Raw genomic sequence first — 15916 nt, forward strand, 5'->3', positions numbered from 1 at the left:
GATGTTTTTATGTATTTAGCATCTGTGCTGCTGGATGAAGTCCATTTCTTCATGAAACAAAAACAAACCACCAAAAGAAAAATGAATTTTTTAATTATTTTTTCTCAGTGGCAGAATCACATAGCCATTTTGATACGATTTCCAGTTAGGTCTAAAATACTGCTTTTTAGAGTTGTAAAAATTCTATTACATAAAGACACAGAACAGACACAGGATAAATAGAATCACATCAGTTTATCAGATGGTAGTTCTAAAGATATTCTTTGCCTTATTTTCCTATAAGAAATATGTCAAGGATCAAATTGGAAATTCTACTATCAGCATAGAACTTCGATTTGGGAGGAAAAAACCTAAAGGAAAAGACAAAATCAGTGACGTGGTTCACTTGCAATGCTGTCCATGTCTGCAGAAGTTTGCATGTCTGTGGGTAATTTTATTAGCTGAGATATTTATAATTTCAAAAAAAATCTAAGAAAACCTAAAATATACTATGTATATGTGCGTGTGTGTGTATATATATATGTGTGTGTATATATAGAGCAAGAGAGATGGTGCGTGTGTGTGTGTGTGTGTGTGTGTGTATCTCTATATATATCTTCAATGTCTTTTTCCCTTGAGACAGAGCTGCTTTAGGAAAGGAGTCCAAAACCCTTTAATGGACAACCATTTGTTATTTATCAGAAAAATCCAGACAGAAAATTGGCAAATTTGGTACATGGTTTAGAAAGTGAAACTTTACAAATTTTATAAAACTGAATTAAAATATGCATAGACATTTTTTACTGCCAAATGGTCAAAACGTTGTTGTTTTTAAATCTGAAAGACTAAGGATCCTAGGGGAAAATCCACTCCTAACACATAACAGTATTATTGTAACAGAAGTAAAAAAGCAGATGGACAGATGGCATCAAAGAAAAATAAACCAAGTAACCAGTTACCATTAAAAGCTAGAGCTGTATTCCAATTTTAAAAGAAAGTATAACTACTTAAGTGGATGGTAATGTTCAAAACTGATGGAAATGATGTAACTGATGTAACAATTTACAAACCACTGTGAACATGCTCTACAGTGTGTACATCCAATGAATTTACAATTACACATGATCATGTTAAGAATACCATTCACATGGACTGTTTGTTCCAAGGTATCATTTAAAAATCTCTGCATTGAAGGTTTGGATGGTGACAGCAAGGATATGCTTTGTTTTTTACAGAGACACCAACACAGGGAATGCGCTCACATTTCAGCTACCACTACACCAGCCACAAGTTTTAGCCTTACAGAATACAGCCATAGCATGTGAAATTATAATGTATTTATCTTCTTTAAAACCATTTTGAAGGACACATCTGTTATTTTTTTGGAAGTCAAAAACCAGGAAAAAAATGTAACTGATAAAATGCAGTCTTTAAAGTATTTTGTGGCTAATTATATGCTAATTTTCAAAATACAATAGAATTTTTGGTCCATGAGGTCTTTAAGAAACAAAAGGTAGGGAAGTAATTCCTACTTATCAGTAAAAATATGAAGTTCATGAAAAAATTTCAATAGTTATTAAAATATCTTTACAGAATGCTTTTTTGTGGTTAAACATAAGAAATGTCTCAATGACTGTGAGCAGATAAAATATGTAAGTGAATTAAGATGCTTTAATGACTCACAAATCTTCTTTTGCAGCCATCAATAAAAAGATTTCAATGCCAACTGAAATACAATTACAAGGATTTCTTATATTAACATATATTGGGATTGAATGTTTAAAATGTCTGCTTTTCTCCCTGTAGGGCAGGGATAAGCAAGCTGTGGCCCCCGGCCATGTCTGTCCTGCTGTCTGTTCCTGTAAATAAAGTTTTCTTGGCATGCAGCCACACCCATTCACTTATGTACTGTCTGTGGCTAATTTCACGCAGTGGGGGCAGAGGTGAGTAATTCATCACCATAGTTAGAACTATATGATTCTCAAAGCCTGATTTACTATCTGATCTTTTATAGAAAGCTTGTCAACTCTTGTCCCAGGGAGTTTTCCAGACCAATCTGAAATAATGCATGTTTCTCTAGAATAAACACTCGTTCTCTTATTCTAATGTATGTGTACAGGTCATGTATTTTATACTTCATTTTATTTGTTGGTATATACCGACAAAGTCAACAACCTCGCTGAGTTCCCATGTTTAACATATAATATTAGGAACACAGCATTCTCTCTGGCTATACTGTGTTTGATTTCAGGTCACTCTGGAATGCTCCAGGATGTGGAAGATAATAGAATAGATGAGCCATTCACTAACACAATGGCCAGAAAATTGTACATCTTATTTTATAGTGAATAAGGAAGTTGGACTACAAAAAGAATAACCAAAACCAAAACCTAATATACCTTAGGGTAAATAACATTCAATCAGGAAAAACAGCTCAATAGTTTTCAGAACACACATATACATATCCAGAGCCACCCTCCCACCTATCACAAACTAATAGTTACAACATAAAATATATTTGTTTAATAAATATATTACTGTTTATATACATAAGAGATACATCCATAAAAGACATGTTAAATAATTATTTGTATAATCAATACTACTTTAAGGTTTTTGTGTATTTTAAAATTACACATTCTATTAAAATTATCAAAATATTTAAAAATACCAGGAATAAAACCAGTGAAGAGTTGCTTTCCATTCAAGCATTTCTAAATCTTGTCATTGGTCACCCAGACTCAGGCATGTGTAACTCAAGGAAACAGTTCAACTAAGGAAAAGTTAGCCATCAAAAGTGTAACACCCTCCCACTGTTAATATTACTTCATAACAAATATGTGTGCATGTAGGTATACATATAAAAACACTTTTTAATTATAGTACATTCTTATAAATGTATTTTCATAAAAACACAAAAGTTCTAGTTTCTACCAGTATTAAATATTTTATACTGGTTTGCATTCTTTCAAATGTTTAGTCAATGACAGGCTCTGTCAGGATACAGAGGTCATAAAAAGGAGACTGAAAACTTATGTATCACATGCAAGAACAGAGGTGATACTAAGGGCCAGTATTTGGCCACTTGGGTACTATTCCCTCTGTACTAAGACACAGAGACAACAAACTGGCTAATTACTGTGTAAAGTACAGTCAACTCTCAATTATTCAGGGGCAGAATATTCCAATCAAAATCCTTTCTCCTGGCAGTTTCACTATTTATTAACACACCTCTCTTATTTATTATCAAATCTGGTAAAAGATGATAAAGGTGAAAGTTTTAGCTAAATTAAAGGTTTGAAGTCAGCTTTGGATTTAATTTAATGATGGATCCTTTTACTTATTGCACTAGATAGTTAAGAATTTGCTGTATCCAAAGTCTGCCAAACATCTGATTCTTAAGCTCTGAAAACAATATTAGTGCTTAAAAAAAAAAGCGGAGGAGGGGGGACAAAGTCCTTGACATAAGGAAATGGCTGTATCTTAACTTACAATTATACTGAAGGATTTCAGAGTGGGTAGTTCAGAGCTATTCACTTCAGGACAGGTGGTGGCAGCTACACTACTCCTGATAGTATATGAAATCCAGGAAGCTATGACAACTTATTAGCTAAAAATGTTTAGAAGGTCAAATTAAAGGTGTGACATACATTCTACCTAATATCTCATTTAAATACATTTAGTAAAGTTTGGCAGAATCTCCAAACATTTGATACCAAAATTAAGAAAACGGAAGCAAAACCTTCATGTACAATTTAAAAGTGATTTTACACTAAAAAAAAAAGGGCTTAGAATATGACTTGAAAAAAAAGTACTACACATTTGTATCCCCATTTTTGGCACTGGTTTTGCCCCTACATTTAAGCTTGTTCTACAGCTAGTGACCCACAAAATCAAGGAGAACAACTTCACAAGTGAGTGGGGTTACTCTCGGACAGCCACCACTCAGAATGGTTTGTGTGGCATCATCTGTATTATTTCCAGGTACAGAGGAGTGCCACACTCACTTCAAAAACAACAGCAATAATTATGTAGAACACCACTTTCCTGAATTAAGTTTGCTGAACACGGTTCAGATTATTGGGTATGTCAATATGCACAATGCCTTTTAGAAGCATTTACCATATACCCAAACCCTACTTCATGCAACACACAGTGTCACACAAGTAGTGAAAATGTTATCCTAGTCAAAGGTGCTTGGACACTATTTTCAGGCAGCATTTTACCTTTATTTTAAGTTCACACTAGATAAGTTTTAGAAGAAAGAAAATGGCAATGAATATATTTAATATATTATATAAAACTAGGACAGACACTTTTATTTACCTAAACTGTTACTTTAATTTTCTACCTTATTCTAGACCTCAATTTTACTTAAAAAATTTGTATTTAAATAAGGGATAAAATGTTGCCCAAAAGTCTAATCATAGTTACACATTTGTGTTTTAACTAGATCTACAAATCAAAATAGTTCTTATAGTTAAAAAGATACAATTTGTATCAACAGTAAAAGGTACTTTCTGGTTTTTTAGGGCTTTACTCCAAACTGTAGCACATGGAATAATCAGAATAACCAGGGTATCTTGGCAGTCTACATAAACAGATCCAAGTTAAGTCCATTACACTTGAGTAAAATTCAAAAACTGGAGGCAACAGGGAAGTCATGTCAATCACATAACTGCCACTGTTTCCAATATCTGTCTTCTAACCAACAAAAATGAATTCGCATCTAGCAAAACCCATGACTTTGAAACCAGAAATATCCCTTACTAATACTATAACAGACTTTAGTCTGTATCTAAAACTACACTATTTGTGGCAAGAATCTGGCCTTAATAATATAACAGGCCCCCCATAAAACTACCTTCAGGAAAATGGAAAATATACAGTATCTTACAAAAATTTTAAGTTACCATTTACAACTCCTCCATCATCATTTCCATAGTGCAGTGCCAATAAATGTTGCATATCCTCAACACATAAAGCCACCCCAGGCCAGACTTGATAAATAGCAGGAAAGCTAAAGAGTGTATTAAATATAAAAGTTGCATTGAGAATAATTAGATTCATTAAAAACAGGCAATTACTGCAAAAAGGTTATTTTATCCAGTATTGTTGTGCCCTCAAACAAAAAGACAAACATTAAAAATACAGGTCAATGGAACTCTAGGAATTCAATTCCATTTCTACCATCTAGAAGCACACCATAGTTGGATAACAAAGCTGTAAACTGTAACAGTTACAGCTTTTGCCTTAGTCATAAAAAAAAAAAAGAAATGGAAACATTTTTTCCATTGATTGCATCTGCTTTCCTTTAAATCCACCATATTAAATTACTCAACAGACAAGAAAATCCAAACAAAAATAAAACAATGAAAAGTGCCATATTGTAAATCATCCTAGTATATACTGTTACCCATTTCTACATAAACTGGTAACTTACATTTGTTTAAAATATAAAGTCAGTGCTGTAGTATATCTTTGTTTCTATAAATAATGATTATAGCACAAAGAAGCCCACTTTCCCCAAATAAAAATAACTTAAAAAGCTGTAAAAGATTCCAATTAAGCTTGGCTTGAAAAAATAGTTTGTTTGCTAGGTCTAGTCAAATGTTCAACATTCTGAAGGTGTTGTAATTGCTTGCAATTGATAGAGAAACACCAAGTTAATAAAACATGAAATAAGGATAAAAAGTGCTGCATATAAACCCCTGATGCACCAAAGATTAATATCAAAGATCACAGATACATCTAATAAATCAAACTGGAAAAATTTCCAGCCGAGGATATAGCTCTAAAAAGGAAATGTTAAAAAAAAGTTTGAATGTAAAGCAATCCCGTGATACTTCCACTATGTGGGGCTATACATACAGATTCCATGATACAGTATTTCACATAAATGGATACTATATAACCTCCTTGGTGAGGAGATCACATGTGCTATTGTAGCAAACCTCCCTCAGCATTTGAGCTGAACAAAAAACTAAACACCACAAAGATGCATCATCTTTCAGTAACCCAGCTGTGATTTCTCCACCAAGATGGCTGCGGCGAGCTGCTGGGCATCTGTCACGTGAGGGTTCCTCTTCATGACAATTCTCACAAGGTCAGGGGGGAAGATGTTGCACAAGTTAATATAAATCTTTTCTCGGTTGTCTTGATACCTTGGGGGATCTTGCGGCAGTCCACAGTATGGTATTCGCCACGTTGGCTCCTGCTGTTCAGGTAGGCTCTGGAAGGTGAACTGCTCATAACATGGCTGTGTGGAGTTATCAGGCAAGGAATAAGTCTGCCTATAGCCATACGCCTCAATCCCATAACCCTGCCTGTCCCAGGTTCCCAGCCCTTCCTGGCGGGAGTAAGGCTTTCTTTGTCTTGAAGGAGAACTGTCATACAGCCGAGAGTCAGAAATGCTGTCTATTCTTGTGGCTACTAAGGACCGTCCTAAGTGTGGTGCCTTACAGTGTGCTGAACTTGGAGGAGAAGGGTAATCACCAGGACAACTGGACCGGGCTCCCACAGCAGGGTGCTGCAGATGCACAGCCAGATGTGGAAGAGGAGGCTTGTGATGGTACTTTGGTTCTTCATGACTGTAACTTTGCACTCTGGTTAAGGGGTCGTGGAAATTCTGCAGGAAAGGTTGGGAATTAAGGCGGCTGTGAGGGTACATGTGTTGACACTTTAAATTCTCTTCTAGTTGCGGGTCAGGAGAACTGACATAGGACCGGTCATTGTACCCCACATAGGAGTCACTGCTCCCACAGCTCATGCTCCCTTCGCTGCTGCAGTCAGAAGCTACAGAATTTATCCTATAATCTGTGTCTAAGGAAAAACGCCTTTCAGGACTTCGTGGGCCTGAGATACTCAGATTTGAATATGCATTCAACATGGAATAATATCCAATGTCAACAGGCGAGTCACATTTTGGATATGGTTCATAAGGCATTGGCGTTCCATGATTTTTGGTTGCCATCATCATTGGAGGATATTGTCCCTGTGGTCTTTGATCCTGAGGTGGGAAATGAATTCCAGATGGAAGGCCATTGCTTAAAGATGTAGTGCTTTGGGGTTTTGCAGTAGAAGTAGCCGGTATACTAACTAAGGAAGGTACAGACCTGGTTTCCAGTTTGTTTTTGGTGGGAAGCTTTTCCTCTAGGTCTTGGTAGACTTGAGTCCTAATACTGGGATCCGACTGCCTCTTTGGAGCACCTCGTTTGCCATCAGAAGTGCTGTCAGCCTTAGTGCTGCAGGGGACACTGTTGCTTTTCACCAGTCCTCCTTCATTTGCAGTTTTGGCAGCTGTATTTCTTGACATGGCACGAAGCTCATCAGCCACTGACCGCTGTGGCTGGCTGCCCCTTTCCGGATGGTAGTATTTGCACTTGTGTCCATAGGTGCACTTCTTTCCTATGAAGAGTAAAATTCATTAGGCAGAGAAGCACACCACCAGGTCCTGAAAACTGGTCTACACGACTACTTTCATTTGTAAAAGACGCAAAGGCAGAAATGGGAGATATACTGAGTGTTACTCTGCTCCTTACTTTTGAGAAATGCCACCTTTTAGCCTTCTCTCCTCAGCACTGTTAACAGCACTAAAGAAAGCTGGCTGAATGATTAATAATCACCCCCAGAGTTTTTGGCTAATACCCTGTGTCCTCAACTCTTACCTACCTATTCTCTTCCAGTCACATTACAGTATGACTTTATAATCAGGTAGGACATTCTGTTTTGGGGGAAAAAATTATATTGCTGTAATGTGATAAAACCATTTCAATCTGATGTGCATCTAGATACAAGAACTCCAAATTTTTACCTACCTGAAAACTCATGTAGAATTTACTAAATGAGTTTTTGGAACCATGTTTTAATTCCGAGAAATGTATTTGCATTGAACCCCAACTAGGTAAAAATAATCACTACTTTTTCATGGTTAGGATATTTTCTTAAATTTAATTATAATCAAAAGAACTACATAGTATGCCAAACAAAACTAAAAATGTTTATTAACAAAAATGTAACAACATACTGTGTTCTAAAGGCATATGTTAAATGCTCATAAAGAAAGTTACCATATGGACAAGGCTGCTTTTTGTGTTCAGGAACAATAGGCTTCTTCCTCAGGAAATTATCCAGGCTTGGGCCATGTCTGCCCAGAGGGTCATCAGGAGGCATGAACCTGTCATGGATAAAACACAAAATGATACCTAAGTAGGAAGTTGATAATTTAATTCCCAAAAGAGTGTAAATATTTATTACTATACGGTACTTGTTTTTTTTATTTTAATCCAAGTACTTTGAATCAACATTTATAGGATAAAAATATTAATTTATGAAGTTCTCTTTTCTTGATGAAAACAAAATTAAACTGTTTCAAGCTGAACTCATATTTGTTTTAACTCAAATTTTGAGTCTAGCATGTTCTAAGTATTTCTTCCTTCCTCTCAGTGTTAGGATTTTGTGACATTTTAGGAGAGTTTTATGAACACCAATCTCGTGAAGCAGTATGAACTGGGGGTGGGAGGGGGAGTGATGAAGGGCAGCTGAGGAAGGAAGGGAGATGCAGTATAAACTGAGGGCAAGACCGTTCCTAACCAAACGCCCAGTGCGTGCCAGCTCCTGTGCACACATCATCCCTTTAATCCTAGTACGATCCCTGAAGCATCAGCTCTATTTTATAGATCAATACACTCTTCTAATAGATAAGTTAAATTAATATTTTTTTACAGCTTTTTACCCAGCTTAGATAAATTAAGTAACTTTTATCTAAGTTCACATGGCACAGTCAAGATGTCTAACTCCATAGTCCATTCTCTTCCCACTTTACTAAGGTACTTCTCAGCAGATACAGAAAATGTCTTAAATAAACTGATAAAACATGGCAGGATTTTGGGGCCGGGACACGTGGCATTCAGTGTAATCTTCCCTCCACCATAGATGGTGCCATCCTGTGATGGGTCCAGGCACCTCTGTGGACTTGTTGCAGCAAAGAAAACCCGGTGCTGCTATGTTCGACCCAGAAGGGACCTGGCTTCGGGGCCAGGGTGATGGGATCAGAGGTGAACATTCCTAAAAGCCGCCAGACTTTCTGTAAGCAGTGTGGTAAGCACCAGCCCCACAAAGTAACACAGGACAAGAAGGGCAGGGATTCTCTATGTGTGCAGGGAAGGAGGCATTATGACAGGAAGCAGAGTGGCTGTGGTGGGCAGACTGAGCCGATTTTTTGAAGAAAGGCTAAAACTACAAAGATTGTGCGGAGGCCCGACTGTGCCGAGCCCAGCGGCAGATCTAAGGAATACTGGCTATTAAGAGATGCAGGCATTTTGAACTGACAGGGGATAAGAAGAAAAAGGGCCAAGTGATCCAGTTCTCATACTTTGTTTTATAAGCTTCGTATTTTGTTTTATTATGTGACAATAAAATCTTCAGGATATGTTCACTTAAAAAAACATTATTTTGGATTGATTGTTCGATGGCACCAAGAACTCATGGCATGCCTAATGAAAAGCAGTTATAATGAAAAAGTTCTGCTACTAGTTATGTCACTGTTTGAACTTGAAATAAACCAAGTATTTACCCATGAAATGTGAATAATATATGAACTCTTAAGGGAGAGTCAACATGGCTGAGTAATAACACTTAGCAAATACAGTGTTTACTATTAATATAAAAACAGTATGACATTAAAAGTTTAAAAACAGAAGACAGTCAATCCTACAATCTTAATACAATTCATTTCTGCTTCTGTGTTGCCTAGCAGTCACTTTTCTGTATGCATTCAGCATTTTACAAATACAAAGTTTATGCTTTCTCTTTTTAACATATTTTTCCATGTTTCTTAATGGCTTTTCATAATCTTAATTCTGGAAAGCAGTATTACTTGTAAGTAATTCGTTTTACTTACTTGTCATTGACAAATGAGTACATTAATAATCGCTCATCTATGAACTTCTTCCATTCTGGTTTTTCATTAGCCAAATCCCTGTAGTTATCATTGGACACGATTATACCGTCCGACTCAAAAGCCAGCTTCACGATGAACCTGTCGTCATAGCACACCACTCGCCTACCCTGGACTCGCCGGGAGGGGGTGAACACCAGGATCTTCTCCTTTTCCAATTTACGAAGAATTTCTTGATCTTCAGGATAGAATTTCAGGAATACAAAACACATATAGCAACTTCATACATTATAATATTTTATAAGATAAACTGGATATATGTAATCATTTAATTAGGGATTATGATTAATAGTTTGTAGATGTAGCAAATTTATAACTCCCAATAATATTTTCCCTTCAGGATTTCCAGTAACAAAAGTTTTAAAAATAGCCCCCTCCAATGAACTTACAAAACATAACTTTAAAACTTCAAAACTTTAAAAAAAATTAAAAGCATAAAATTTAACCATAACTGAATAACTTGTGACTTACATCCTTTCACCCTGCTTTTGCTCTTCTACTCCCTGTTGTCCCACCATGTGAATTCTGGCACAGAGTGCCAGGTGTAAGCCAACAGATACCATCATTTAAAAAAAGGCTTGCTACTTCTCAGTGCTTATTAACCTGAGTTACTGATTTTTTTAAAACTCTATCTCTTGAGCAGATAATCCCTACATGCCTGCTCTGTGGTAAGTACTATGCTAAGTGCTAATGGCCACCGAAATTAAGAGTGACCTCTCTTCAGGAAGGTGTCAGGTACTGGACTGGATACACATGTAAACTAGGCAATCAAGGGTTGTGACTGCCCTTGTTTACAACAGAAGTATGAGGAGGGTACTGGGGAAGTGGGGGTACCGGGGAAGTGGGGGTGGGACAGCGACATGGGTCAACTTGCTCCGATACTAGCATACAGGTTTCATAATGTTCCTGATAAAATTTCCAAGTTCACCAAGATGAGACCTTTGGTTTTGAAAAACAGCAGAGAAGTAGAAGAAATGTGGGTCTTAAAATAAGCAAGTTATGGATATATCTCAGGTTCTGCTACTTTATATATACAGTGATCAGTCTACGAAGCCTGTTTTTTTTGTGTGTCCTCCAAAGCAGTTGATGGGCTATGAGGAGTCAATGAGTTCTTTATGTGTAAAAGCACTTAGCAAAGTGCCTGGAAAACTCTCAATAAACACTGTGTTTTTCTTCTACTTAATTTTGTTTATGGATGTATGTAATTGTTGGTCTCCTTTAAAAGTCACAGAAAACAAACACAAAATTAAAAGCCCGGTCTCATCTGTCACCTTATAATTATTACGTGTTCCCCTGATAAACATTTTGAGGGCAGATGTGATTGTCTCATTTGTCTTTTGTATCTACCAGCACTCAACACATCAGCAGATACTCAATAAACATCTGCAAATGAATATATTAGCTACTTAATGACGTACATTCAGAGGTCTTCCAGTTTATTTACTATGTTCAAGAATAATCCAGGGAACTTTACTTGTCAGAATGTTTAGTTATGTAAAATATGCCTGGTTCTTCATCAAAATGACTGAAGGAGCTGGTGTGCTGACCTAACAGTCACCACCATCTTGCTCACTTTGCATTTCTTAAACAGCTAATGAGAAAAAAAGGACACTAATTAGGATGATAATTAGTGATAATTAGATGACAACTGGTTAGGATAAGTAATCCTAACTTAAGTAAATATCGGTTTAGTATAGTTACTGAGTTAACTGAATCTCTAGGTCATTGCACAGTACTTGATACATAGCTGAGTATCTGCTTGTTAAGTATTTGATAAATCAACAGAAGACTAGAAAAACTGCTAGTCTGAATCTATATCTGAGAACTTGAAAATATTTCTTATCAAGTTTCTTTTCTGATTGAGTGAAAAGATATGGGACTATTCAACTTATCTGTTTGAAGGTTTGAGTCAAGAGAATTATCATCCTGGAGGAGAAAACACCTAACAACCTCTGACAGTAGAAAGATGCACTTTCCTTCGTGTTCCAGATACATGGTGCCAGAATTCTTAAAACTAAACTATCATTTTTAATTGTTATTCAAATATAGCTGTCTCCATTTTCCCACCACCACTTTCCCCTGCCCCACTTCCCCATCATTTTAACTTTTTTTAAAAAAGGATTTTATTTATTTTTAGAGAGAGGGGAAGGCAGGGAGAAAGGGGGAGAGAAACACCAATGTGTGGTTGCCTCTTGGGGGCCCCTCACCAGGGACCTGGTCAGGCATGTGCCCTGACTGGGAATTGAACAGGTGATGCTTTGGTCTGCAGGTACACGCTCAATCCACTGAGCTACACCAGCCAGGTTACATTTTAACTTCTTGATCTCATATTTCCTTGGTGCTCAAGACGCTTTCTATTCATTTTCATGTTTAAATACTATTTGTCTATTTCAGTTTGATTATTGTTAATATTTGGGCATGTTTCCTTCTAGTCATTTTCTGCATATTTTTCTTTCCATTGTTTATATATGTATGTAAATGTGTGTATATATACACATACACAATAATAAAACCTGCCTTTATGTAAAAGAACATTCCTCAGGTCATTAAAAATTCTGCCTAATAACCTAATATATATTTTGTTCTATCAATATATACTAATTTGTTGAACCATATTTTAAAAGAAGGTATGGGTTGTCTTCTTTTTTTTCTATTATAAGTAATATTGCACTGAATGCCTCTGTGGTCAGAAGTCTGTGTAGACCTCGGCTTGTTTCCTGTAGAATTATTCATAGAATGGAGATAGTAGATCCAAGAGTATTAATATTTTAAGACCAAACTCTTCCAGAATGGTTGTAACAATTTATGTTTCCATAGCACTGGAGAAGTAACTCCCTCAAAACGCTGAGTATTATCAGCTTTTTATTCCTGTGAATCTGATGGGTGAAAAATAAGACTTGTTTAAATTTACATTTCTTTAATAACTAATGAGGCTGAACACTTTTTTCACTTGTTTGGCACCTGCATTCTTCTGTGAGCTGTCTCCTCCTCCCATGTTACCATTTATATATTGGGGAGAACTGCGTTATCAATGTATATGAGTTACTTTTATGTTAAGGACATGGATTCTGTGTTTATTAGTTGTATTTTTTTCCTTAGGCAAATAAAAAGATTTCTCATTTTTAAGAAAATTTCCCCAAATATAGAAGTTTACATTTGATGCAATTAAATATATTTTCCTTCATAATTTCTTCTAAAAATTTTAAATTTAGATAGGTCTTCCCAGCCATTCAGAGACTATTTATAGTCTCTAATGATTTAATTTTTGACAATTAATTCTTCAGCCATCTGGAATCGACTGTTACATGGTATAAGATAAGGATCTAAGTATGTATAATTTCTCCATAGAGTTATCCAGAGTCTTGGTATGACTGGTTGGATTACGCCAACCTCTCCTACTGTACAGTTTATATAGGCTGGGGTCTGAGTCCATGGCTCTGAACTTCACCATAACTTGCCTACCTGTTCTTATGCTAGTTTGATAATGATTGTAGATAAAAAGAAAAGTCTTAAAATAAGACTTCAGGTACATGGTAAGTGGTTTCTCCATTTACTTTTGACTTTGAAGTATATTTTCTTCACACAGGTCCCTTAGCTTTTGTTGCTATTGGAGGTGGAGGGGGTGAGAAGGGTTAGATGCTCATTGAGAATCACTTAACTTCAGCAAAATGTTCAGCAACAATTAGCAGCCACAAAGGGCATTTTTGCCTGAAAATCACATACTTAGAAATTACAAAACACTGCAAAATGACATACTTTATTAGAATAGAGTCATTTCCTGCCCTCTTCACCAGACAGCATATCCTGAGTGTTACAGATATTTTCTGATCTGTAGTCACTGTAATTTGATATTCGCTTTGTCTGATTCTTACAGCAGATGAGAAAACTGAGGTCCAAAGAGGTTCAGGGTAGACTATGGCTAGTAAATGGCAAAGACAGAATTTGAATCTAGGTCTCCCAACACCTAGCATGTCTCTAAAGGTCAGAATTTCACAAAATCTGAAGTAAAAATTTCCAAATTAAAAAAGAGGCTTATGTAACAAGGATTATCATTTAGTTAGCATAATCAGATAGTTTTTCGACTTGAAAATAACTCTGATATTCCACCAAGACCATGTGCAGTTACACTGGTTAGACAGAAAAAGATTAACATAGTGTTCAATAGAATACCTGCCAGAGCCAGACCTGCACAAGGATACACGGAAACTAAAAATATACAGACACCACGGCTTACCTGTAATGAGAGCATCAGGTCGGGACTGCTCTTTTCTCCAAGCAGGGACAAAAACCGTAATATCTTTGTGGCTTCTTTCCAAAAACCAATCCACTGCCAATTTTATTCCTCGACAGGAAAATACTTCTTTGTTTCCATGGCTGAAAGATTATTTTAAAACACAACGCAACAAAACTTAAATTTAAATTAATTCAAATTTGTAAACTGAAATGATCACCTAATTACAACAGAAATAGGAAGTTTCAAATTTAGGGTGGAGTTGAATAGCTTTGAGAAACATTAAGATAATCTAGGCATTGAATATCTGTGAGAAAAAAATAAAATTGGGATGATTATTGTGTGGAGAATAAAGAAAATTAAGTTTTCAAATGTAAAGCTGTAAAGGTTAACTACTCAGAAAGCTACATGATCTCTTTAACCAGAATGGGAAGAAAAGAAAGGGTCCTCAAACACAGCAACAATAATTTCAATCAAATGTAAAAAACGAGTCACATAGAAAAAAAAATCCGTAAAAACAATGGAATGCAATACCCATTTGCTTTTAAAAACTTCTTTCTCAAGAGTTCTTATGTGTGTATTTCAATATAATGATTAAGTAATGCACAAAACTTATATGGTGACCATTTAAAAGAGTGTACACATGTGCACTAAAAGGGAAAATACATGCATGCACAATGCTTAATCTCATACAAGAAGCCCTTTCCATATCCTTCATGGAGAAGACACCTGGTTTCTATTTAACACTATTGTGTTAGCCAAGGACTAATGATGGCAAAGGGCATCCAAAGGTGGATTAGCAGTTGTAGTGCCTAAAAGAAAATGCCTAAGAACATGTATTTACATAGCACCAGGTTCTGCTTATGACTGTAACCTAATAATTCAACACAACACTTCTAATGGTTTTAAAAAAAAAGTCTACTGTTTTGAATGCAATAACAACATTCTTTTATAGTTTGAGCTCTGAAGGCTCCATTTCTTATCTGTAATGGAAACAGATATTCTTTACTTGTTATGGCTGAGAAGGGATAAATGAAATAGATAAATGCTTTACTAACTTTTAGCACAAGTCAAACATTAAGTATATTAATATATTGTTCTAGTGGTCCCCGGGAAGCACTAGAACCATCTAAATATGGTTAACCATTTTGAAAACAAAAAAGAGATAAACCATCTTGTTTTTTAGATATTGAAGGCTATGCAAGCAAACCACACAGACTTTGTGGTTCCACACACCCATTCTAATGAGCTGGGACATAATCAGAGCTGAAATCAGATGTACTGGGGGTTTTAGGGGAAGGGATACTGGATGGAGGAGTTTGAAGTCACATTTTCTAGATGGAGAAGGGCTATTGGAGAGCCTCACACCAATGATCCAGCAAATGACACAAAGTGATGTTAGGTTTCATGGAAAATATTATTTAATCAGTCTTTCGAAAAACTACAGAAAAGGACAATAGCATTTCTTGAGAGGATATATATACTAACCATTCCTAAATACAAAAACTCAACTTGCTAAAACCTGTTTTATGTTGCATCAATGCTTTGCAATCTAAGCATATGATTATTTGTTTGTCATTAATGACATTTAGTTTACTGAAACTTCTGGCTCTGAGAGACCACTATAAGCATTTCTTCCCCACTTGGTAAGAATAGCTGTCACATTTTACTATAGGAAAAGAAGAGTCTACCTTTGAGTTAAAGAATTTTTGTAAAACGCGGTAAGCAGCAAACGTAAGACAAAGATT

The 15916-nt window shown here is 36.0% G+C and overlaps 1 protein-coding gene and 1 pseudogene across 3 annotated transcripts in view; one reads left to right on the forward strand and one right to left on the reverse strand.

Annotated features, from left to right (window-relative positions):
- Nucleotides 1-596: 596 nt before the first annotated feature.
- The window catches only part of ZC3H12C (zinc finger CCCH-type containing 12C), a 65625-nt gene continuing 50305 nt past the window's right edge, over nucleotides 597-15916 (reverse strand). For all 3 annotated transcript variants that reach the window (XM_036028598.1, XM_036028599.1, XM_028516006.2), the window contains 4 exons: nucleotides 14172-14311; nucleotides 9881-10115; nucleotides 8049-8155; nucleotides 597-7386 (listed from right to left, as the gene is read on the reverse strand). In XM_036028598.1, the coding sequence (XP_035884491.1) occupies nucleotides 5990-7386; nucleotides 8049-8155; nucleotides 9881-10115; nucleotides 14172-14311 (1879 nt within the window). In that variant the 3' untranslated portion in view covers nucleotides 597-5989. The remainder of the gene's footprint in view (nucleotides 7387-8048; nucleotides 8156-9880; nucleotides 10116-14171; nucleotides 14312-15916) is intronic.
- On the forward strand, nucleotides 8803-9873 carry LOC118501210 (annotated as a pseudogene).

Source organism: Phyllostomus discolor, chromosome 6 (genome assembly GCF_004126475.2).
Source record: "Phyllostomus discolor isolate MPI-MPIP mPhyDis1 chromosome 6, mPhyDis1.pri.v3, whole genome shotgun sequence".
NCBI lineage: Eukaryota > Metazoa > Chordata > Mammalia > Chiroptera > Phyllostomidae > Phyllostomus > Phyllostomus discolor.